The following is a 24,875-nucleotide window of genomic DNA, read 5'->3' as shown; positions in this document are numbered from 1 at the left end:
TGGGCATAATAGTAAGCCACCTACACACAAATTTTTAGTTTCAAAAGGCGCGTGTTCTACAGCAGATATATATTGCAGAAGTTTATTGCTGATATTGTTGATTCGTCTCTTATCTTTGCAGTATGGACCCATTGTGGATATTGATTTGAAGATCCCTCCGAGGCCTCCTGGTTATGCCTTTGTTGAGGTAATATGTTGTAGCTGAGACATTAGTAATGAATGTTCGTGCAGTTCTGACTGCTAAAAATTCTTGTTTGTTTCTCTTTTCTTTGCATCTTGCAGTTTGAAGATCCACATGATGCTGACAATGCTATTCGTGGTCGTGATGGTTATAAATTTGACGGTTACAGACTACGGGTATGTTCTTTCTTTTGCTATTCTCAGATGCTTATATTTTTTCGCTTAAGATGAACAGGTAGTTCAGGAAGTACATTAATTTTTGCTCCATTGTAATATTGTCCTTTTCTTTTACTTAATTACTCTGAACTTAACCTAATTCCTAGCAATGTCATCCCTCGGGCGTATTTGTCATGCGAGAGTCTCTGTTGTTCGTTAGGTTAGACGCACAGCTCCTAGCGGACGTAAAGGTTTTGGATGAAAATGCATCAGGGATGAGTTGCAGAAAATTGGGTAAGTTCATGACTAACAGTTGAAGTTGAACTGAACTGAAAATTTGAAAGACTTAATTGCAATATGTCAGATATTGACAGATAAACCATATGATGTACTGTTTGTTGCTTCGTCTTTATTGTTCCTTTACATGTTACATGCCTGATAGGTGGAACTTGCACATGGTGGAAGAAGCTACTCACCTTCTGACTACTATAGTAGGTATAGTAGCGGTAGCAGCCATGGTGGTGTCTCTAGGTGCTCAGAGTATCGTGGTGAGTTCTAATGGAAGTTCTTTTTTCTTTTTTTCTTTTTTTTTTTCTGCATCATATTTGTGAGCTTATATGTCTAGGCTTCTAATGTATTTCAATGTGCAGCCTCAGTAGTAAGAGATTTATAATAAATCACTTTATATAATGAACACCAATCACTTTTCCAATTAGTTGGAGACTATTCTCTTGTTTAGTGTCAAAAAGCTTTCTTGCTAGCACTCGCCACTTTACAGTCAATGGCCCTCAAGCAAGCCTTTCTTAGTCTCTTTTTAATTCTTTTCAGTTTCATGTTTTTTCCCCCCTTCTATTTTTACTGTTTCTTGTGAATTTTGCTAACAAACAGCATTGCACTCCTTTCATTTTATTTGAGTGTATGCCTTTTGAGGGAGTATCATAGTCCCAAGTGTTAAACAAGCTACTTGGGACAAAGTAAGACAGTAATGTTAGTAACTAAATAGCTATATATATATATATATATATATATATATATATGTATATATATTTTCTCCTTATATGTCTGATCTCTTCTCCTCAACATTATAATTTAATTGGAAAAACTAGTAGGAAATGCTCGGTCAAATTCACTGATATTTTTTATCATCTCTTTTTGTAGATACCTGATATTTTGTTGTAATTACTAGGCTTCCGAAGTAAGCCTCCTTTTTTTCTCTCTCTTCAAGAGCTGTATATGGCAAGAAGGCAAGGAAAGACCCAGAGAGAACAAATGAGATTACTGGTATTTATGCAAGGCAGTGTGTTGAGCTAGCCAAAGAAATGCATATTCCATTCATTGATATCTGGTAAAAAATGCAAGAAACTAAAAGGATGGCAGAAACTTTTCTTGAGGTAAGTCATATGTTTGAGCTCCTATGTTCATTTTGACTGTCATTTCTTATTATGTCTAATTTTGTCTGTGTCTTTGATGCTTGATTTTCCATAGGTAGTCTAAGAGAAGATTACTTAGCACCTAAGTCTGTTTTTTCTTGTTTATAATTTTTCCAGCCTCAAAATGACTGTACTGTTACGAATTGATAATTAGTGTGTATCAATGTATATGCCAAGTAGAACCGTTAGCTTGAGAGAAGTTTGTGTATCTTCTTAAGCATTAGCTACAGGTAGTTTAAAACATTATTGAGTATGTCTGATGTTCAATGTTGAGATCTTGTTGATCTGAACTTGTTGCTTAGCAAAGTTGTTTCTACGGTATTGGCTCTTTATCTTATTATCTGTTTCGTCTATCAACTTCAGGGATAACAATGTTGAAAGTAATTTTTTTTAATTTTTTATTTGCCAGATTTTAAGAGATGGCTGACAGAATATTATTGGCCATGAGCTCATGCGATGTATTGATCAAGTTTAAAATTTTAGACATATTTTCAAACGTTTACATTTGTAGCACGTGGAAATGATGAAAATCTATTATTGTTGTTGTTTTTTGGTTTGTTGGGTGATTGTATTAAGGTTGCAATGCAATGATACTCTTAACATGGTTCTTGTTTCTGGTGTGTTGGGTGTTGTCCAAACTGTAGTGATTAGTTCTTTTTCAACTTTCCGTAATTTTCTATTTTGAAGTATATAAATCTGCTGTTGTGAGAGACATATTCGATGCAAAATGTTGGATTATCTGTTGTGATATCGTGGTTTGTTGAAAGCTTCTCTGTAATGATCTAGGCTCGTATGGACTACTGGAAGGTTTCTAAGATGAACTATTTGTAAGATTATTTCATGCTCTTCTTAGATATATCGTATTATTACTAATTATGTTTTAAAAAAAAATTAATTTTATATCAGAAAAATAGTGGCGACAATAGTCGCCGCCATTAGTCATAATAATTATGTAAAGTTTTCGCGGCGACAATATGTCGCCGCTAATTATCTAACTTGTCGCGGCGACAATTTGTCGCCACCAAATATTCTGGTCCGGCCCCAGTTGCTAATTATCTACTTTTGGCGGCGATCGTTTGTCGCCGCTAATTATCTAACTTTTGGTGGCGACTGTTTGTCGCCGCTAATTATCTAACTTTTGGCGGCGACACATTGTCGCCACCAAATAGTTTTACCGACGGGGTTTTAGGCGGCGGCATGTGGCGACAAATTGTCGCCGCCAAAACGTTTTTCGTGGCGACAATTTGGGCTATGGTGGCGACATTTGTCGCCACTAAATCTTGTACCTGTAGTAGTGTTAATTTGGTTTACTTTCTTACCCTTCTTATTTTGGCTGATGAATAGTTTAGTTGGTTTATGTGGTTCAGTGTTTATTTACATTTGAAAATGTGGATTTCTGGATTTTGTAAAATAAAAGGTTTCTACCCCTCGTGGTAGCGCTTTTAAAAGAATAAAGGTTTCTGTGTAGGAAACAGCTTTCAAAAGATTTTTGTGGATTTCTGATTAAACCTTGAATGTAAAACTGTGATGTGAATGGTGATTGTATGAATGTATAGTTATCCTTATATTCATCTGGTTGTGGTTGTATCCTGGTTGTTTTGTGTATTTGATCGACGCCGTGCAAATACAGGGGAGACTCTGTCCGTGTGAATAGTGGATTCCCTGTATTTGTGGCGGATCTGGCATACCCTGGGGTCAGGTTTTCAAAAAAAAAAATTCAGACGCTTTTCCGCTTTGTTTTAAACTGAAAAGGGACCCCGGGGCGTGACAAGGACAGCCTCGGATCGCCGGATAAGCGTGCGCAAGCCCAAAACAGCAGCCAAAAAGGCTGAAACGGAGCGACATCGCCAAAACAGCGGAACGGAGTCTCCCCGACAGAAACTAAGGTGAGCACGATGATCAGCAACTTGCCAGGATCATCGTGCTCCCTTCCGTAGAGATCGGGGAAGCTCGGGAAGCCCAGAACAAGAAACCCACTCAAATAGGCCCTATTTCGGGCTTGGCCGGAGCAACCCTGCTCCGGCCGGCCTCCGGCGGCACGGCGGCGCGCGCGGGGCCCTGAGTCGGGTGAGGGGGAGGTGAGGAACTCCGTGCTCACCTCAGACGGCGGCGAGGAGCGGCGGCGGCGGCGGCGGAGCAAGCCGAGCCCATACCAACTAGAGCTCGGGTTCCAGGAGTTGCTGCGGCCACGGCGGCGGCCGGGGAGCTCCGGGACGGCGGAGGCGGGCTGCAGGAGGTCGGGGAAGGGCGGCACAGGTGGCTCAGGGCGGCGGCGGCGCGAGGAAGAGGCCGCACACGGCTTCGGCTCGGGCTCGGGTTGGAGGGCTGCAGGCGGCTCGCGCGGCGGTAGCGGCGCTCAGGGCGGCTCGGGGCACAGGCGGCCGACTGTCTGAGGTCCGGGAGGTGCCACAGGGGCGGCCGAGGGTGGCGGCGACGCGAGGAAGAGACCGCGGGCTTGCCTCGGACCGAGCGGGTCTGGGGCGGCCACGGCCGGCCGAGGCGGCGACGGCGGCGCGTCGGGGCGGCGGCGACCGGCGGGAGGGAGCGCCCGGGCACGGGGGACGTCGGCGGGAGCGATCTCGGGCGGTGGCGGCGCGCGGGCAGCGGCTGCAACCCAGCTCGGCTTGAGCTCGGCCTGGGCTGCTGCAGGCGGCCCGGGGTGGCAGCGGCGGCGCAGGCAACGGCGGCGATCGGCGGGGAAGGTCGCCGGAGCACGGGGTGACCCCGGGGGAGGGTCTGCAGGAGGCGCAGTCTCGGGTCTCCTCACAACCCGAGAGGAGAGAGGGAGAGAGAAAGAGAGGGAGAGGGAGGAAGGTGGTGGCTGCCGCGGTGGTTGGCCGGCCGGGGCTCGGTCGGCGGCGGGCTGGGCACGCGCAGCAGGTGCAGGGGAAGGAGATGAAGGTGGCTGGGGCGACTGGGGTAGCTAGGGTTAGGGTTGAGTGGCTCCAAACCCTAAAGAGACTATATATACAAGGTGCAACATGCAAAAAGGTCCCCCAAACACCGGAATTTCAATCCGAGTCCCTCACCGAACGACTAAAACGCATGAACGCCCCTCCACGTGCGATCCTACGCCAAACGGTACATAAAATATCGCGACTTTTGCGAAAATACCGTTTTGCCGCTACCGACCTCTCCTCGATCAACGCGCGATCTCTGCAGATCCGTCCGTCAGATTTGCGAACGGATTACACCAGTGCGATCAGCACCTCGGAGACAACAAAGCTACAACTTCGTTTCGTCTAGATCGGCCACGGATTCACGACAAAATCCAACCCTCTTCGAATAGAAGGAAACACACACGTAAATACATATAAAACATGTATTTTTGGATTTTCTCGAAATCCGTGCGTCAAACTCAAAATCCGTCAGCGTCATTAGTTCCAGAACAGCTGAACCGGCGAAACAGCTATTGGAGGCGCAATATGAACAGGAGTTCCAATACGAGCAGAAGCCAACTTCTCAACGACCGGCTTCTCCGGAAATACGTAGTTACTTTTCACGTTTAGTGAACTTGGAATCCGTAGAATTTCCGTTTTAACTGCGATTTCGCCCCGAACTTTGACCAGTGTTTTGTAATAAATTACACACAAAAACACGTCAACTCGAGAGTTTAGCTACACTGCAAAAATCTCAGTCCTTACCAATATTATCGCGCAATATGAAATTATATTTTAAATGTTTGAATATAATTATAATTAATATTTAGGGTTGTGTTATGTTAATATTTATAAATATTGGTAGCATTTTGGTTTATATAGATGAAAGAATGGATGGGAGAGAATTATTCAATTGTCTCCTGGTGATATATTATGTCTTAAACGCTTTATTGTGTAAATCACTATTTTTAAAATTTATAACTTATAATATTTTGCTATATAGACTAATTTTATTTTATATAGTTAGATTATATTTGTTAATTATACTTGATTTCAAACATGAGAAAATAAAATAGTTGGCATACTCTATATTAAAGATAGAGTGCATCGCTATTTTTTCCAGTTGAATGTGGAAGGGTAGTAGGAGGACACGTATACCTCCATAAAGTCATGATGGCATATAGAACTCTCTTTATGTAGATAACATAGTATACTATTAGTGAAAGGACTGCCTTAATGCAGGGGCTAGAAACCGGTAACTTTTTGGGGAGTTAATTAATATGTAAAAAGATTTTGGAGTAGTGTGTGTATGCGTTGTGAAGGGAGTGGCCGTGGGCTTTGTGAGTATGTCTATTCTTACATGATAGTGTTCTGTTGTGTTGTTCTTGTTGTTGTTGGCATGGTGGGTGAGGTGTGTGCAGGATATAGGCCCGACGATGCCTTCTCCGGCGATAGTGATAGTGACGGCGACGATGATCCCTCCGACCACGGCAAAAGAAGAAAGTGGGCGTGCATTCGTGAGAGGGAAAGAGGGAGTGAGGGAAAGAAGCGATGGTGTATAGTAAAAGATGAGAAATAGAGAATTGATGAATAAATTGAAAATATCTATAAACATCTATTAATCCCCAATACTTTTTGCTGAGGTGGCACAACCTTCTTTTTTTGGAGTATTTTTTGTATTTTTTATTGAATCGTTTTGTGTCCCTTCATCTTCCCATCTCTCTCTTAAACATTCTTTCACATCCCTTCATCTTCTCATAACGTTACAAATATTAATCCCCAATACTTTATTGAACCGTTTTGTATCCCTCCATCTTCCCATCTCTTCATTAAGCCTTCTTTCACATCTCTCCATCTTCTTATAACGGTTTTTTACCCCTCTCTCTTTCTCTTTCCCATTCTCTCTCTTTCTCTTTTTCCTCCCCTCACCTCCTCCACCTCCGCACCCTCACCTCTTCCCGTCTATGTAGTTCCACCAACGGCTATGGAGTGTGGCTCCTATGATTCTCTCTTCGACGCTGTTACGCTGGAGAAATCGATACTTACTCTCATAGAAGTCGACGAACTCGAGCCTCGAGGTATATGTGAGCTTTGTTTATCTATAAGTTTTCGTAGAAGAGGACAAAGAGCATGGCGACGGAGCCATGGGCGACAGCCGTGAAGGCGATCACCACAATGGCGGAGACCAAGCATATTTTTGATTTTCTTATGCATATTTATATTTAAAATGAGCAAATACATTTTTCAAAAGTTTGTTATGATATTTTATATGGGAATAAATCTTTCTATTCTCAAGAAGAAATAAATTCAATATGATAAATAATCTTACTTTTTTTAATTTGTGCAGGTAAATGGACTAATTGGGAATAAATCTTCCTATCCTCAAAAAGAGACAAATTTAGCATGGTAATTAATCTTACTTTTTTTAATTTGTGTAGGTAAATGAATTGGACATATAGTCAATGGGCATGTTCATTGTCTTAAACACATTAGCAGCAAGAATAGGTAAATTATACACTTATTCTTATATACTGTAAGAGATTTTTTTATTTAGAGTATAAGGATGGAACAACTCCCTCTCCCTCTCACACCCCGCGCCCCACTCCCACCTCCGCCGAAGATGAAAAAAAATCATTAATCCTACCCTACTAAAGTTTTTTTTTAAAAAAAAATATATATATCTATTCAGCTCCAAATTAGCTTATGAATTATTACCTATGTATTAGAATTTTCAAAATAAAAGAATTTTTTCTTTTCTTTTATTGGTTGTTACTATCAAATTTGTAGCACAAGAACAAGATATGTGTCACCTTGAATCTTCGAGGAACTCTTTTCGCATGTATCATTCTCTTTCTCTCTCTGCATGTATGTTGTTTTATCATAGTGGAATTAATTTTTAGCTTTTGGATTCAAATATATAGAAAAGAATAATTCTTGATGTATTTGATAGTGTTCTGCAGTGAATAGATAACGATGTGTCTATTATTTAGAAAAAGAAGATTAATAAAGTTGATTTAAATGAAGAACAATGAAACAAATATAAAAATTAGATCTGCATAATACAGTATTGTAGTTATATTTAGTTTGACTTAAATATATTTTGTTCTACACGATCGCCTAAAGGTTTTGTTCTAGGTTATAATTATTTATGTCTAGAAGATGTTATCTTTTTTTTTCCTTACTTTTTACTCGCATTTAATAGTCCTTTCTATTCCATTTTTATTTTCTACCTCATGTAACCTTTCACTGTATTATTTTTATTCTACATCAAATGAACAATGCTTTACAAGAATGAAAAATGAATGAATTATTCTACACTACTAAAATCCAACTTCCTATTTCTGTTTGATGGTAATGCATTCAATGTTAAATACCTTCCCACAAAGCGCATGTTATTTCTACTAAAAGCAAGTTTATTAAAAAAAATTTCGAAGTCCATTTGATGTTGGTGCATGTGATTTCTTCATTTGGTTGGATACTTTCCATTATAGCAAATATACTTGCCTTTTTTCAATATAGAAAAGAATTGAATTTGGAAATGATCGACCCAGTCTATTTAGGCATCAAAATACAAAGATCATAGAATCTGATAAAATAAAACTAGACTTATGTCTTTTTTAATGTAATTCTGACATCTTTTAATACTTTATTTGCTCCTTAATTAGCTCCATAGTTGGTTATGATTCTTATTATTGTTCATCATGGACACACGACGTACATATGTTTCGGCTGCATGAAAAATTGTTCCTTCAGTTTCGAGGGAGCTTGAGGGTCACATTTCAACTGCATATTCTAGCATTCGCCAAAATGATGCAAAATTAAATGCCCCATATTTTTATACAACTGTCAAAATAGTTCTTAGCATCCTCGGCAAATCTATTAAAATTTTTTTATATTCTCATTTTTCTTTATTTTGAATCAATCATGTGTATGTATTCTAAATAAAGTGTCTTATTCTAATGTTCATTTTATTTATTAAACTTTTATTAAAATTTTCACATAAGTATCAATATTCACATGACCGAGTCCTTTCAATAAAGATTTTTTAAGTTTAGAAATTTATTATTATTTCTGAGATTTGTGTGAAATTTATAACGCTGATTTTTCAGTGGCTTTTACCACGTGTTGTCTCTTTCCTCATTATTTAATTTTTTATTTGTCTATTATTCAATCTTTTTTTATGTTTTTACTTTTTCTTCCCTCTTTTGCTTCTTTTACTTGATTTCAAATATTTTTTTAAGCTATCTGTGCATCAATTTTTTTTTCCCTGTAGTCCTTTCTTTTTGTTTTCTTTCTTTGTTCTCCACCAGATCCAATACTAAAAAATTTTAATGTATTGGTTTACATTTTTAACCAATTAGATGTGGTTATATCCTACGGTTTCTTTTTTACATATTTGTTTGTTTATTTAGTAGCAAATTTCTATTATGATAATTCTATTTTTGTTTGTTTAGGTAATTTATAAATTTTTACTATGACAATTTCTACCCGCTGCATCGTGCGGGTCTCTACACTAGTAGAATTGAAAGTCCGATGGAGGAAAGAAAAAATGGTCATAATTAATAATTAGAGAAGAGAGGTTAGGATTGTAGATGGTAATGGAACCATTTAAATATACTAAATGAAAGTTTGGTAGTGGAACCGTTTGCACTAATTGAAAATATAGTGGAGTGAAAGAAAATGGTCATAATGAATTATTGTAGACAGAAACAATACAATTGTAAATGGTAGTGGACCATTAAATACACTAATTGATGGTTTGATTACTGGGACCGTTAAAATGTATATTGAAAATTTGGTGAAGAGAAGAAAAAGCGTTACATGCTAGTAAGAGTGAAGTAGAATTTGTCACGTGACAACAAATATTGGGAATTCATATAGGTTTTATATATATATATATATATAGATATTTTGATTTCAAAGTAAGAAAAAAAAAATTATGGTGAAAATGTATAGAAACTTTCTAAACTTTTAATTTTTTGACTACAGTAATTTTATCAAAAATTTTATAAATTTATGAAATTCATTAGTAGGTTTATCAAATTTAATAATTTTAATTATCTTTTGTCATTTTAATTTAACTAAATATAAAAATTAAAATAAAGAAGAAATTAGAACTTGAGTGAGTCTTACATAAAAAATTTGTAGTTGGAGGGTATCTATATATTTTTACCTACATTAAAGGAAATGATACTATTTGGTGCACCGGGTACATGACTAAATTTTCTGCACTTTATGTTTTAAAAAATAATATAAAAATTTAAATTCTGATAATTTTTTATATGGAGACTTCTTGTATAGTATATATGGCAATTATGAAATTATATTTTAATTTTATAATATTAATTACTTAATATTAGGTTTGGTATATGAAATATTTATAAAGTGGATGTAGGCTATTTGTTTATAGATGAGGAATGGATTGGAGGAGAATCATTCAATGCTCCTGGTGTATATTACATCTTAAACACCGTATTGTTAAATCACTATTTTTAAAATTTAAACTCTATAATATTTTGTACATAGACTGATTTTTCTTTTTATATAGTGTAAATTATATTTGTTAAATTATACTTTGATTTCAAAGTAACAAAAAAAAAATGGTTCATGCTATTTTATTATAGATAAGGTGCATGCAATTTTTTTTGATGTGAATGTGGAAGAGTGGAGAGGACACGTGTAGAATTTATTATACACATACATTATTTCTCATAAGCTTTTGTCACGTGGCAGCATCATATTATCTCCTCAAAATTTTTACTCTCCAATCATTGCGACCGCTCGCATTTTTCGTAATGTCTGCCTCTTCGGCTTTCCGTCTCATTAATTCCTTTCCTATAACGTCTGCTCTTTAGCTTTCCGTCTCATAATTCCTTCTCCGTAATGTATGTCTCTTCGGCTTTTCGTCTCATTAATTTATTATCTGTAACATCGCTACTTCGACTTCCCACCTTATTAGTTTCTATTTTCTAAGAGGAGTTGCCCGAGGAGCCTATGGGCACGGCATACGGTGTTCTCGATAATAACCTCTCCTACTACATCTGCTCCAACTTCAAGCCCCGCAGGTGCGCCGCCCTCGCCCTTGCCATCAACGTCGGGTGAGTCAAACTCTAACCCTATCTCCCAACCCTCTTCCCTCGATCTTGACCGCTTAAATTTGTAATGTATAGTTATGCAAAGAGGTGTGTATCCCGCTCCTCTAATGGCCTCGGAGGGCGAGAAGTATCGGCTAAGATATGGACTTGCCGAAAAGGAGTTGAAGGCACGGTAATATTTCACGAAATCATCGGTGTTAATAGAGAATACCCTAAATGAGGGTGCAAAGGGATTCGATTTCTATGTAACAAATTTATTTCTTCTATAGTTTTTTTTATCTTTCGTTGTTTTTCATTGAATTATAATTCTATTCTAAAAATTTTAAACTATTTTTATATTATTAAATTTAATCAAATATAATTATATCCACTACATCGCACGGATACCTACACTAGTAGTACATGATGTGATTGAACTCTCCTTTAATATAGAGTACGACAGTACGTATAGATAATTTAAAAAGTTCAAGCTAAAATTTGTAAAAGTTAAAGTTTGAAGACCAAAGTGTGATGGGCCTCAACTAACTCAGCAATTCCACCCATAAGGTAATAGCTAGGTTACTCCTACTGCGTACCCTTGTACAATACTCAATGCTCTAGGCTGAGTAGCAGGAGTGACTTTTAATTTGTTATGAGTCGGAACGATGGATTCGGTGAGTTATTGCCAATAATTAGAGATGTCAACCGGTCAAATTCCGGACGAATTTTTAAAAATTCGAATAAGAACCCAACTCCAAATTCGGGACCCGAACCCGAATCTGAACCCGACGTATTTTAAAAATCCATATTCAAACCCGACCAAAAATCCGAAACCCAAACCCGAACCCAAACCCGAAAATTTGAATCCGAAATAATTATTTCTTTTTTCAATATTTCAAAATATATCATATTAAATCTTAATTTTTAAAATACAAATTTAAATATAACATCAAATTTATATATATATATATATAGATATATATAATACAAAATAAATTCGGGTTTGGGTCGGGTTCGGGTTCGGGTCGAGTACAGTTAAAATCCATATCCGAATCCATATCCGTCGGGTTTTTATTTTTGCTATCCATATCCAAATCCATATCCATTTAGTATCGGATATATCCATTTCATTCGGGTTCAGGTTCGGATAAAATTTCAGGTATCCATACCCATTGACATCCCTACCAATAACCATGACCATTGAATAAAAACATTAAATTGAAAGCCTGGAGAAATTGAGCACCTAAGAAAAAAAAGATCATATATAGATAATAAAGAACCATAAGACTAGATAACTTGAGATGCCTATTCCCATAAGAAATCTTGGAGCCACCCAATTCTACTGACTATGATACACAACTTTTCGTTGTTCACACATCACATGTAGATTGATGGATTTCTCATAGTTGGTGTTGCTGCATATGCAGCCATTTTTATGGTGAGAGGCTACGATCCAACAGTAATTTTTTATATCAAAATCAACAATATAGGGCTTCTGTTATATGAAGAGAGTAATTTGATAGACACCTTACCTTACTATGGTTAGTGTAGTCTCTTTGCGGTGCCATGTAATCTCTTGCTAGATACAACTTGGTTAGGAATTGGACGAAGATGATTAAACAGAGATTTTGGTTCGAAGTCAATTTAAAAGATTAAATTGCTGACAGATGACTCTTATTTGCTTTTTTTTTCATCAATTAAGATTTAATTGTTAATTTAGTAGACCTATATTTTTTACGACATTTACTTGCTACTTTCTATTTGTGTAAAAATATTGAGATCGTTTTTTCCTTACTCGTTTCTATTGCTATATGTCTAGAAACTGATTACTACATCATTTTTATTTGTTATTATATTTTATAGAATCAATCTACCGCAATGTGTGGGTATCTTTGCTAGTAACTCTTGAAGCCACAAAATCAATAAATCTACTATCTTCAAAAGGTGGATTCAAAAAGAAATTGAAGAGGGTCTGCTAATTTTTGCTAATCAAGAAAATAAAAAGATATACAAATTGGCAAAAACTAGTTACACCAGCACCTAGTTACGCCAAAATAAATAAAAAAAAGTGATTGGATATAATTTTCAAAACGTATGAATTACACTAAAATAATTAAACAACGAAAAAAAACTATACTTCAGAAAAACTTAAATACCTCTGTACTTGAATTACAAAAGATATAATAATTCGTGAGTCAAAATGCCCTCCTCTTAGGCTCTAAAACCTTTAAAAGCCATAAAACTTAACATTAACATTGAGAAATTTTCGAGTTTGTAAAAAATTAAATTCAAATTGATGGTAGAATGTGCTGGAGTTGTGTGTTTATAGTGCAATAATATTGTGCCAATGTATTTAGTAACTGGAAGTTTAACAAAGAGCCTAACCACCTTATAATCTCTTACACTACAACAAAATATGTTTTAGACGATGTTTTTTAGACGACGTTTTATTTTAGGGTCTTCAATATTTACCATGTGCCGATATCATGATTAAGCGTCCCCAATAAACATATTTTTATTAAATATTGGCAAAACCGCCCTCACGCTATATTAAAGCGTCAGTATATTTATACGACATGTTTACATAACGATTCTATGCTCGACGGTTTTATAAGCGTTGGGATTATTCTTGCCGACGATTTAAAGCATTGCTAATTATCGTTTAAAGTGTCATATGTACAAAATTTTTTATAGTATTAAATAAGAAATGAAAAATATAAACAGTAGATAATCAATGAATGTTATACTATATTTGACTTGATAAAGATTTATACGAAGACATTCTCAACTACACGCCTTTTTTTTTGAGAATCCTTTTACTTCTCTTTTGTAGTGATTCCTACTGATAATTTTTTTTAATTTTTATTTTTTTAAATTGAGTTATTCTAATTATTTTTGTTAAAAGTTATTGAATTCAACGTTTCGTCATTTATACTAGTTAGTCGTTGTTTCTTTATTTATTGAAAAAAAAAATATAATTTTTAAATTTGATGAAATAATCAATAAAATTTGATAAAATATTTAATTTATTTTGAGCTTATCACTTTTCCTTTAATATTATACTTTACAGGCCATAGGATGGTAAATTTATAAATTTTATAAATCATATGACGGCAAAACTATAATTAAATTATATGGTTCTATAAGTTATGTTTAGCCATGCCACTTTTTTTTTAATAAAATCTTTTACTTTATTATTTGTCGTAGTTGTAGGTCCCAATAATGAAGTAAAGACAAAATCATAAATTAGTAAAGCAAATTTTTGTAAACCTCGAGCTAATTAAAGTGAAAATGTGCTAAGTCATGTGGAGCTAGGCTAATTAAAATTTATCTTCTTTTTGTGATTAACATGCTACACCTAAGAGACACAACAGAAGTGTTACAGAAAGAAAAAGAAAAAAATGCTACTAATACCCTTAAAACTAGGTATAAATATTAGAGTCCGGCTATTATTTTCTTATGAGTATAGGCCCCTTTAATTAATTATACTTATAATTTTTCGACCGTTAAATTTAACTCACTGATTATTTCCTCCCGTTAGATTATATTATATATTCAACCAACCAAACGGCCGAAAACTTATGAATATAAATGGGCCTGTACTAATTAATATGAGTAGAGTAACCCTAGTCTAAATATTATATCTTCCCATTCAATATTAGATAGTCTTTTTAGATTTCTAATTTTTAAAAAATATTGAAAATATTAATATGAAAAATACCTTTAAAAAAAAGAGTGTGATATTCGCATAAAATTCTTTGATGTTCAATTAGCATTGTTCAAATAAAAGGACTGGATATTTTCCTGCTATATATATATATATGTACTGTTCTCTGCATGTGACTACAATACTAAGTAATCCACATCGTCTGTGATCTAAAATTAAATAAAAATGCAAATCATTTATTGATCTTTTGACCACCTGTCATGTGTTTGACTTTAAATTTGTTTTCCTCACCACCAAGCCAGGGTTGCATGAATTAGAAATTTTTAGAGTTTCCGATTGTGGTGATTTGAATTAGTTATACAAATAAAAAACCATATGAACAATGCAAAATAATGCATTACGTTACATCTTCAATAAAAAAGAAGAGTAAAAAAAAGAAAAGAAAAAGGGGAAGCAAGCTTTAAGTTGCCGAATTTTACTTTAAGCAAATTATAGTTAACTTTACATTAAAAATTTACTGTTGAATAGGATAATACGTACAATGATAGCTTTTTAGATGCGACATGATGACTATATTATACAGTTCTTACGTTCCACAAAATATATTACTTTACTATTTATTTTAAATAAAAATAATAAAAAGTAAAAATTAAAGTTTATTTAAAAGATTAATATATATTGCAAAAGTAATAAATAATTTTTTTTAGAGAGAAAGATAACATGCTATCCGTTTCATTTATTTTTTTAAAAAAATAAACTTAATTAAAAAATATAAACCAATTAGAATTGAACAAGAAATTTGGAATAATAAGTAAATTTGTTAATCAGCATTCCTGCCGGACATTGCAAGCCACCGCCCTGGCCCAAAACTTCAGCTGCTCCTTCATGTCGGCCGCCGATCGCTTATCGGCCGCCACCCATTTGAGCGTCGGCGGGGCCGGTCTCTGCGCATTCCACGCCTCCGACAAATACGGCCTCTTGACATTGCTACTGCCACCGTCGTCGTCGACGTGAGCCTTCTTCTCGCGAAGGCCGGGGATCACGCTCGCGAGCCTCTCATCGTTCGGCCCTACTTCGTCGAACACGAACCCCAGATCTTTGAACCCCTGCACCTCGATCGACTCGAGATCGCTCGAGCTCCGCCACTTCTTCTCTTGAAATGCTCTCGTGTAATTGTAATGCAAGCTGGTGCAGCAGCAGCAGCATTTTCTCGTGTGCCGGGGCACTTGGTTCCTCCCCATGCTCGCATTTCGCATCAAATTTTTCTGAGAGAAAATCATATTATTTTACTTAGTAAAAGTTAAGTAAAAAGATGTAGCATTGACAATGTCCATGTGAGTTGCTGTTGTTACTTTACCTTAGGACTACTACTACTACTACTATCAAAGTAGTTGAAAGAATTCTGCGGCGACGGCATCGAAGGGGCTCGAAGGAGGGGTGGCTTCTTATTATTGTTTGGTGTAGAAGATGAAGTTGAGGTCCGAGGTACATCGACTTCTTCGTCGTTTTCTTCCTCAGCGGCGGTCTCCTTCCGCCCTGCGTGGAGTTGCGGTGGCGACGGTGCTCGCAGAAGCGCTCGATCGGCGAAAGAATCGCCTGCCGACGATTTTTCCGCCTTAGTGTGCTGAATTGAGCTCATAAGGCTCATTTCCTTAGACTTGTTGGGCGAAGGAAGAGGTGTTTGTGGGACTACTACTCTTCTACTACCATGCAAGGTGTTGTGAAAGAACCAGTACTCATCCAAAAGATTCATTGGCAACAATTTGTTGTTCCATTGTTTGGCCACACTTTTGGGAGACCCACATGATGTCTCTTCCTCCTTCTCTTCTCCCTCTAAACTCATATCTTTTTGCTGCTGTAGAGAGAGAGAGATATCTCTTTGAGGGAGAGAACAAAAAGAGGAAGAAAAATTATTAAGGGAGAAGGGACTTCTTCATTTGTTGGGCCTTAGAGTGGCAACTCCCCCCTTTTCCTATTGTTTTCTATTGCTTTGGTGGATTTATCATTGTTTAATGCTAAAGTGCCAGTTGGGACTGCTAGTTGTACAATTTAAAGACTTGTAATCTTACAACTCTATAATTTAGGGTTAATTTTTCTGCACTAGTAGTCCTATATAGTTTTATTTTTTAATATTCTTTTTTTTTTTTTGAGAGAGAGATAGGTCGCACGCTACCCGCTTCATTTATTTCATTTAAAAATAAACTTAGCTGGAAATGTGAATCAACTATGATTCAAACTTGGGTCTCGGATACCAACCACCAAACCCTTTGCAAAAAGCTTCTTAAACCCTAGAAGGAGCGAATATTTCACCCTTCGATACGAGTTGTAATTCCTACAACCCTTTTTGGATTGTAAATTTATCCTATCTCATTCTCTTATGTGAGCATCTCATTTTCACGCTCTATGGATTTATAAAGTGTTTTTGCAACATATTATTTGAAATTTAAAAACTATATTATATTTCAAGCATTTTTTAATATGACAGAATTAAAAAGCACGCAATTAGAATTTTCACTTTTAATATTCAGTATCTCATTTTCATTCTTCAGCATAGAAGAGGTTTTAAACTTTTCAGCGTATCGCATATTTATTAGTCTCACCTCTTTATATTTTATTGTCGTTTCTCTATTTCTTTAAAAACACAAAGTTTATACAATGGGGCGTGCGAGTAAACGATCAAATTAAGTGCATGCAGTTCATACATGTACCTGATTTATTTGGTGGCAAAAAATAAAAATTGACATTTTTCACTTCTTCATTTTCTTAAAAAGAATGTATTTTCGTATCCCACTATGTTGCATTGCATGCTAGCCAATTATAATAAGAGTAGAGAGGTTTATTCACCAACATACCCAATTAGTAAGTCCTTGTTAGACAATTGATATTGTTATCATTTTTCTGTTTTATATAAAATAGAACTTCTATACGAAATAGTAAAAAAAATGATTAATTATTTGCAATCTTTATATGTAAGTTGAGTATTTTGCCGACAAAATATAGTAACCTAGAAGCAACTCTTTTTTGTTTCAATTTTCTTTTAAAATATTATAATTAATTATCACTTGGCTAGCTCAAGTATATTGTACATTAATTAACTAACAATGACCAAAAAAAAAAAGAAAAGGAAAATAAAAAAAGAGCCTAGCTGGACCCAACAGTGCAAAATAATGATATATAAATAAATAAAAGGTTTTGCTTAGTGCCAGTCATGGTGTGATTCTGAGTGTTTACGATTTGGAGTCAAATGGAAAACCAAATCGAGCCATACTAAACAAAATAATTTGGTTTGGGTTTATATGACCGGTATTTGGTTTGGCTCGGTCTTGAATATAGTTAAAATTTGATTTTTGATTTTGATTTGATTTTAATATATTTTTCGACCGAACCGAACCGTACCGATCGAAAACCGAAGACTAATATTATATACACTTATTATTATGTAAATTATTTATTAAAATTTTTATAACTATGATCAAATCTTGATCACATATAAACATATTTTTCTTTAAATCCTATTATTTATGATCAATTTTTTTGGGTGCTACATTATTAAGCATTAACTCATAAAAAAATAAAATATAAAAAAGAAATAACTGTAAAAGAAACCGAAATAATTTGGTTGGGTTTCAAGAATGAACTAGTTCAGTTCCACAATTTGGTTCGGTTTAAGAATAGCTCAAAAATCAAATCAAACAAAATTATTTTTTTATTAGACACAGCCGAACGCTCTATAAATTTTAACAAAACTTACATTCTCAAATCAGAACGTATGTAGGGTTAGTGTTTGTGCGTTTCGAGGCACCCGTCAGAGGGTAAGGCTGAAAGGCTGCGTGTGGACGCATCGGGCGAGCGAGCAGGTGGCGGCATGTGCGGTGGGCCCGCGTATGATTTAGGACACTTATGTGCGGAGGGACAGCTGGTGCAGGGAGTGGCAGACTAGCGCAGGAAAAGGCGCCCGTCATGTGATGTTGGGCGGTACGTGGCGAAAGACGATTGGTTGGGGAGGGTGCTGCATTTTCTGGCCGCAAGTCGCGGAGCTGGCTGCTTTGTCTAGGTGCTGATCACACCTGGCAGACGAGGCCAACGGCCCATGCTGCTTAATTTTTAACTATAACTATAATATATATAAATATAATATACTTTCGTTTACCTCCTCCCATGCTATGATGAGAGTTTCAATGAAGGATACTTATATTTTTTCAGAACTTCTAAAAATGTTTTATATACCTTTATTTTTTGTTTAAAATATTTTTTTATTATTTACAAATAATTTTATTATTAATACTCGTTAAATTATTTCAGATTAGATATAAATTTAAATATTTACTAGAGTTAAAAAATTAAAATAAATTCTTTTTTCTCTTTAACTTAAAGAATAAATAAAAAAAAATTGATAGCAGTAAAAAAAATATATTTTAAAAAATAAAATAGTAAGTTTACAGACCCGACGGCAGATTCACAAAGGTGCCGGTGAAGGCGCCGCTGACGAGGATGTTGGCGCGGACCTCGCAGCCGATGGCGATGGGGCCGGCCGACAGTCCCGAGGCTGCCCTTCTTGGGGTCGACGGCCGTCGCGTAGACGGTGCCGAATGTCATCGATCATGATGATCTCCAGCACCAGCGCCTCCCACGAGCCCATGCACGCCCGACAACCCGAAGGTGTCGGTGGCAAGCCCTCCAGTCGAGAAGTGGAGCAGCAAGCAGGCCACCGTCGACCCACCAGCAGCTGTTTCGCGATCCAGTACAGCACGCGCGCCGCGCAGCGTTGCCGCCACCACGAACAACCCGAACGTCACCGCGGGGTTCACGTGCCCGCCCGAGATGTTCGAGCCCCCCCGACACTGCCACGAACAGCCGGAACGCGTGCCGGATCGCCGCGCCGCGCTCAGCCCCGTCACCATCGTCGCCCCCTCGCCCGTCAGCTTGCATGCCTGCAACAGCAGCAGCACCCAACCAGTTGTGCCAGGTAAATTATACGAAACAACCATTATATTGTATACATACTTTAAAATTTTAAGTTGTTATGTTCAAATTTATTTTTTTATTTTTTTATTTAAACAGCTATTGTACTTTAGTATTTTTTTATATAAATATTGTAGATTTTTAGAATTCATCCAAATAGGAATGTATTTTCCCCCATCTTTTTCTTTATTGTTCAAATTTGCGGAATTTCTCAATAGAAAATGATGCTCGAATAGTGCCGGCTACCACTTCTATAAGTCACTTGCTGAGCACCATGTATTAGATTAAATCACTTTGATCACTAGATAAATAATATTAAAAAATTAAAAAATTTATTTTGTAAATATTTCAAATATGATAGATCAAGTCTAATGAAGTCGATCATCAATTTGAAAGTTTCATCATCGAAAATGGCCTAGGAGCACGAAGATCTCTACTCTATATACTCAATATATAGTAAATGTTTACAAAGACTAAAATAAGACTAAAATAAAACTTTTTAATAATTAAGGATTTCTAATGCTAACATTGATATTTTAAGGAGCAAAATGAAATGTGAAGTAGTAATGTACGTAATTTACCCATAGATAAATATTCTTTCTAATTTTGTATTTGATATCACGTTGTGCACAGATCTTATTTGTTTGATTAAGATATGAGTTTTATTGTTTTGCCGAAAAACGTAGTAGCATAATCCTTTATGGTTTCGACCCAACCTTTATTTGGCTAAAGAGCAATATGTGGCCCTTAATCCTAATTTATTCCCTACATTTTCATAGAACCATAAACACTCTTATCTACTTTCTTTCTTTAAATTTTTCTAGGTGTTGTAACTATTTAGCTAAATATATTTTTTAACTGGTGGATTCTTTTTGGTGCATTAATGGCCTAGATGGTTACCAATATATAAATAAACAATGCTAACAAATGAGCAAATTGATTAACAACCCAACTAACACATGTTTATCAAACTAAACAAATGAAGAATTATTCTAAGTAACTAATTTTCTAACAAATAGTTTGGTCTTATCTTCAACAGCACCATCTCTCTTTGTTTTCGACAGCATGGTAGCTTTACACTACACACACACAATTCGGCTGGTATGCTTCTAATAGCACAAAATCATTGGTGCTATTAGGTTTTCAGCTCTTAGATGAAGGGATGTGTGTTTAGGATAATACTGGTCCCTAGGGTTGAGAATAGAGAGAATAAACTATAGAGAGAATAAAGGATATATTCAACATAAACCATAGAGAGAATAAAAGATAAAAGGTAACTGAGTTGGCACTAGTTTACCAACTTCGGATCGAAACACCTACCTATAAACTGAATACTTTAGTCTTGGATTCCACTAAAGCATTTAGGCACTATGTGAAACTAGACATGCACACACTACAACAAAAATGGTCTATAGCGACACTTTTAAATGTAGGTACATGTCAAAAAAGTGCTGCTAGCTAAAATTACCGACACTTTTAAAAAGTGTTGCTATATATGGGGTCGATAGGTATATAGTGACAGTTAAAGAGTGTCGCTATAATCTAAAAGAGTGCTGCTAATTTACCAACACTTATTTAAGTATTTAGCAACCGCCGAAATTCTATCTCGTTGGCTGCGGTGGCGGAGGAGGACGACAGGAAAGGCTCTTCGTCTAGAATTTTAGTGGATTGAGTGAAGAGAGAAGAAAAGATGGTAATTGAATTTTTTTTTTTTCTTTTCTGTTTGTAATCGGGCCAAATGGACTGGATGTGGTGGGTTGAGTAGAGTAATCTTTTATTTTTGGTTGGATTAGACTTTATATTTAGGCATTAGTAGATGTTTTTTTAAGTTTTAGCATAAATGGAACACTTACTCAAAAGTGTCCCAAACATGTGTTCCTATAACCTAATTCTGTTGTAGTGACACTAAGTGTCAGTAAAAATTCTTGTGTCCTTATACCATGCTGACACACTTATATCGCATCAAAGTGCACCACAACATACTCAAAATATCGATTTTCTCATTCGACTTTCTGACCAATCTCTGAGCCGACTCTATAAGAGTCGAACCACCTTCCAACCTCAAACCGACAACACCCTACAATATTGAGTCGCCAATAATATGAATTGGTGCGATCACAATATCAGTTTCTTTAACCCTTTTTTGAACCTCACACAAACCATCACCTAACCCTCCGAGACCTCCAACTAGCTCCTTGGAGCGTCCCGAGACATGCCATAAGTCTCCTTAGAACACATTCTATCCTAAAACACACCAATTTAAGTGCTAGTGCAACCGCATGTATAGTGTAAATTGAAAACTGAATCTTTGCCAATTCGGGCTCTAGAAATGCCTTTATCGGTGTCGGTACCCACCGCAATCCTCATGCTGCCATCAAACGCACAAGAGAGCGAGGATCGACTAGGCAAGTATGCTCATCAAAGGCAGTCACAGTAATATTTATGTGCATTTCAAACCGAAATTGCATTATAACTACAATCTCGATGACAAAAGCACTGAAAAGCCCCATTCCACTCCAAATTAAATTTTCAACTTTGGACGATCAGTCCAGGAGTTCAACACACGTAATTAATATTGTCTTAAATAGTCATTGTCGTACAATTATACAAAAGATCCACCACTCATATAAATACCTTTATAGTTATCAAAATTAAAGTTTTGGCTCGTTATCGATGCTTCTACAACTTGGAAACCAACCAACTGCATTGGTAGATAGGTAACGATGTTTCGAACATCATGCTCGTAGTTCGGAGCACCAACGACTGTTGACGAAAAAGGTGGAGCAATCTTTTCTTCAAGCCACGAAGTCCTTGGGAACGATCAGGGACCAATCCGACCGCAACAAAGGGGAGCACAAGGATGTAGAGGCACTTAGGAGGGCCATGCTGCACAACACTAAGGTCACTGGCAATAATGCTAGTCGAAACTACTAGATTATAAGTTTGTTAATTTATTAGTTTATTATAAAAGATTATGTACCTTATGAAAGGTTTTATCCCTTCATATGGTTGTGTTTCTTTGTCTAAAGTTGCGTTTTCTTGTGTAGGTTGTGTCCTTTAATGAAAGAATGCTTGTTTTCGTGATATGTTGCATTGTTTCATGCTCTATAAATAGAATGTATATTACTTGTTATGTTGATGTAGAGTGGATCAAGTTGTATTAATAAGTTCTTGTGTACTAAAGTTTAGTTATATTTAATAAAGTTGGTTGTTCTAGTTTTAAATATTTTTGTAATTTCTTTATTTAATTTCCCACCAATATTTCCAAAGCCAAATCCCAAAATTAGTAAAAGACAATTACGAGAATTTGTGCATTCAAATGAAAGCATTTCTTGGTTCTCAAGACCTTCGGAAATTAGTTAAAAATAGGTACCAAAAATACACAGAGCAAGAAGAAGCTGCATTAATTGTAACCCATCAAAACGATTTGAAGAAAGCAAGAAAGAAGGACAAAAAGGCCTTTTTCTATCTTTACAAAGCAGTAGACGAGTCGACGTTTGAGAAAATTGCTGAAGCAACTTTAAGCAAAGCAGCTTGGGATATTTTTGTCACCGTCTTTAAAGAAGATGACAAAGTGAAGTGGATTCGTCTATAAAGGCTTCGAGAGGAATTTGAAGCAATCCAAATGAAGGAGTCCGAAAGTATCACGGACTATGTTTCTCGCATTTTGATAATTGCAAACCAAATGAAGCGAAATGGAGAAGAACTCGATGATAAACGAGTTGTGGAAAAGGTTCTTCGTTCCCTCACATTAAAGTTTAAGTATATTGTTGTCGCTATAAAAAAGTCAAAAGATATCAGTACTCTTTCTATCAACCAATTGACATGATCCTTCCAAGTACATAAGCAAAGACTACGAAAGGTGCCTGAAGACGAGCCGACTGAGCAGGCTCTCAAGTCAAAATTAAAAATTGATAATAGAAAAAGCAAAATAGCGGAGAAAATAAATATAATAAATATAAGAACCAGAAAAGATATAACAATTAATGGTCGACAGAATAACAACAACAATGCTCGCAATTCACAACATGGATATAGACCAAAAAGAGGCGGACGTAATAACAATTGCCCAGGGTCTTATAGTGGTGCAAGATCGAACATACAATGTTATAATTGTAAAAAATATGGTCACTACAGCAAAGATTGCTGGCATAAGAACATTGAAGGAGTGAATCACTAATCGACAATACTTTAGAAGATGAAGTTGTAGAAACTTGACTATTGCTTGCATGTCAGGACGAAGTTAAGGATCCACAATATGTATGGTTTCTGAATTCCGGTGCTTCAAATCATATGTGTGGAAGGAAAAAATTATTTGTTGAAATGGATGAGAATGTTGATAGCAATGTGAAATTTGGTGATTCATTCAAAGTACCTATTAAAGAAAGAGAAAAAATTATGGTTAAATCGAATAGTGGTGAAAAAGAATTCATCTCCAATATATATTATGTACTAGAATTAAAGAGCAGCATACTGAGTATCGGATAACTGATGGAGAAAGGATATAAGGCTCTACTCTGACTTTGAAGGATAAGAATGACAAAACGATTATGAAAGTGATTGTAATGTTGCATTTTAGTCCCCCACACTCAAAATTTCTTGTTAAGAGCTCCCTAGTGCATGTATTTTGCACAGTAGAACCTCTCCGTGAATTTTCACACAATTTGGCAAATAAAATATCACGTTTTTTTGTGAAAAAAATTCGAAATGTGTCGATCTCACCGTTTTTCTTTGTAAATAGTGCATGTACTATGCAAAATCGCAAAACAATCTCTCCCACGATTTTCAACACTACCAAACCTTACAACCACACGTATCATTCATCACTACCCAAAACCTCACCAGTTCACTCCTACAACTTCAAATTTCAGGATGTATCAAATGAACACTCTAATCACAACCATCTTTTGATAATGCACTAATTTGACCATAATCCAATGCTGGTCTATTAAATCTATCTTTCTCATAATCTATACTTCTTTCCATGAGCAGTAACTTATCTTTTACTTACGAAAATCCTTCTAAGTAGTATCACATACTATATCCCATTCATATCTGCTCACTATACAAGTTCCGTACGCTACGATCAAACCCTTTAAAATTAAATTTCAGCACAACATAGTGTTTCGAACGCAAGTCCAGGTGTCTGGAAAGACATTTGGAAGGTCCGAAAATGAGTTAAGGCCTGGGATCTACGTTGTAATCGTTCAGATTGCCTCCAGAGCATCCAAAAGCAGTTTTGGACGCCCGTAAGTCTAAGGTTTAAATTTGAAGCTCGAAATGATTATAGGCTGTTAGTGTATTAATTATTTTGTGCGCTCATGAAATTGTTCTGGGCATCCAAAATTCAAAAGGTTGTGTGTGAGCCCTCTAGTCAGAATTGTGCGATCAAGACTTCTTCAAATTTGAACACTCGAAAGTTATTCTGGGGGCCTGAAACTATACTAGATTAGTCAATGAATTAAGTAGGAAGCACGAAATATTGCGGAAGAGGCCGCCTAGAAGTGTTTTCGAACCCCCGAAATAG

At 36.2% G+C, this 24,875-nt stretch overlaps 2 protein-coding genes, 1 long non-coding RNA gene and 1 pseudogene across 3 annotated transcripts in view; 2 read left to right on the top strand and 2 right to left on the bottom strand.

Moving 5' to 3' along the window:
- Positions 1–1,592, top strand: part of LOC109716669 (serine/arginine-rich splicing factor SR30-like) — a 4,458-nt gene extending 2,866 nt beyond the window's left edge. The window contains exon 7 of the mRNA XM_020242216.1: positions 1,523–1,592. The gene's annotated coding sequence lies outside the window, so the exon portion shown is untranslated. The remainder of the gene's footprint in view (positions 1–1,522) is intronic.
- LOC109716866 lies at positions 15,185–16,417 on the bottom strand. The gene is made up of 2 exons (XM_020242468.1): positions 15,744–16,417; positions 15,185–15,651 (listed from the first exon to the last, which is right to left on the bottom strand). The coding sequence occupies exons 1-2, from the start codon at positions 16,227–16,229 to the stop codon at positions 15,211–15,213; spliced, it is 927 nt and encodes a 308-aa protein (XP_020098057.1). The 5' UTR covers positions 16,230–16,417; the 3' UTR covers positions 15,185–15,210.
- Positions 18,111–19,632, bottom strand: LOC109716194 (annotated as a pseudogene).
- LOC109716196 lies at positions 19,218–22,434 on the top strand. The gene is made up of 2 exons (XR_002217867.1): positions 19,218–19,352; positions 22,066–22,434. It is a non-coding gene; the product is annotated as an uncharacterized LOC109716196 (long non-coding RNA).

This window comes from Ananas comosus, linkage group 10 (genome assembly GCF_001540865.1).
Source record: "Ananas comosus cultivar F153 linkage group 10, ASM154086v1, whole genome shotgun sequence".
Lineage (NCBI taxonomy): Eukaryota > Viridiplantae > Streptophyta > Magnoliopsida > Poales > Bromeliaceae > Ananas > Ananas comosus.
Note: the sequence above shows the minus strand (reverse complement) of the source record. Positions and strands in the feature narration are given on the sequence as shown.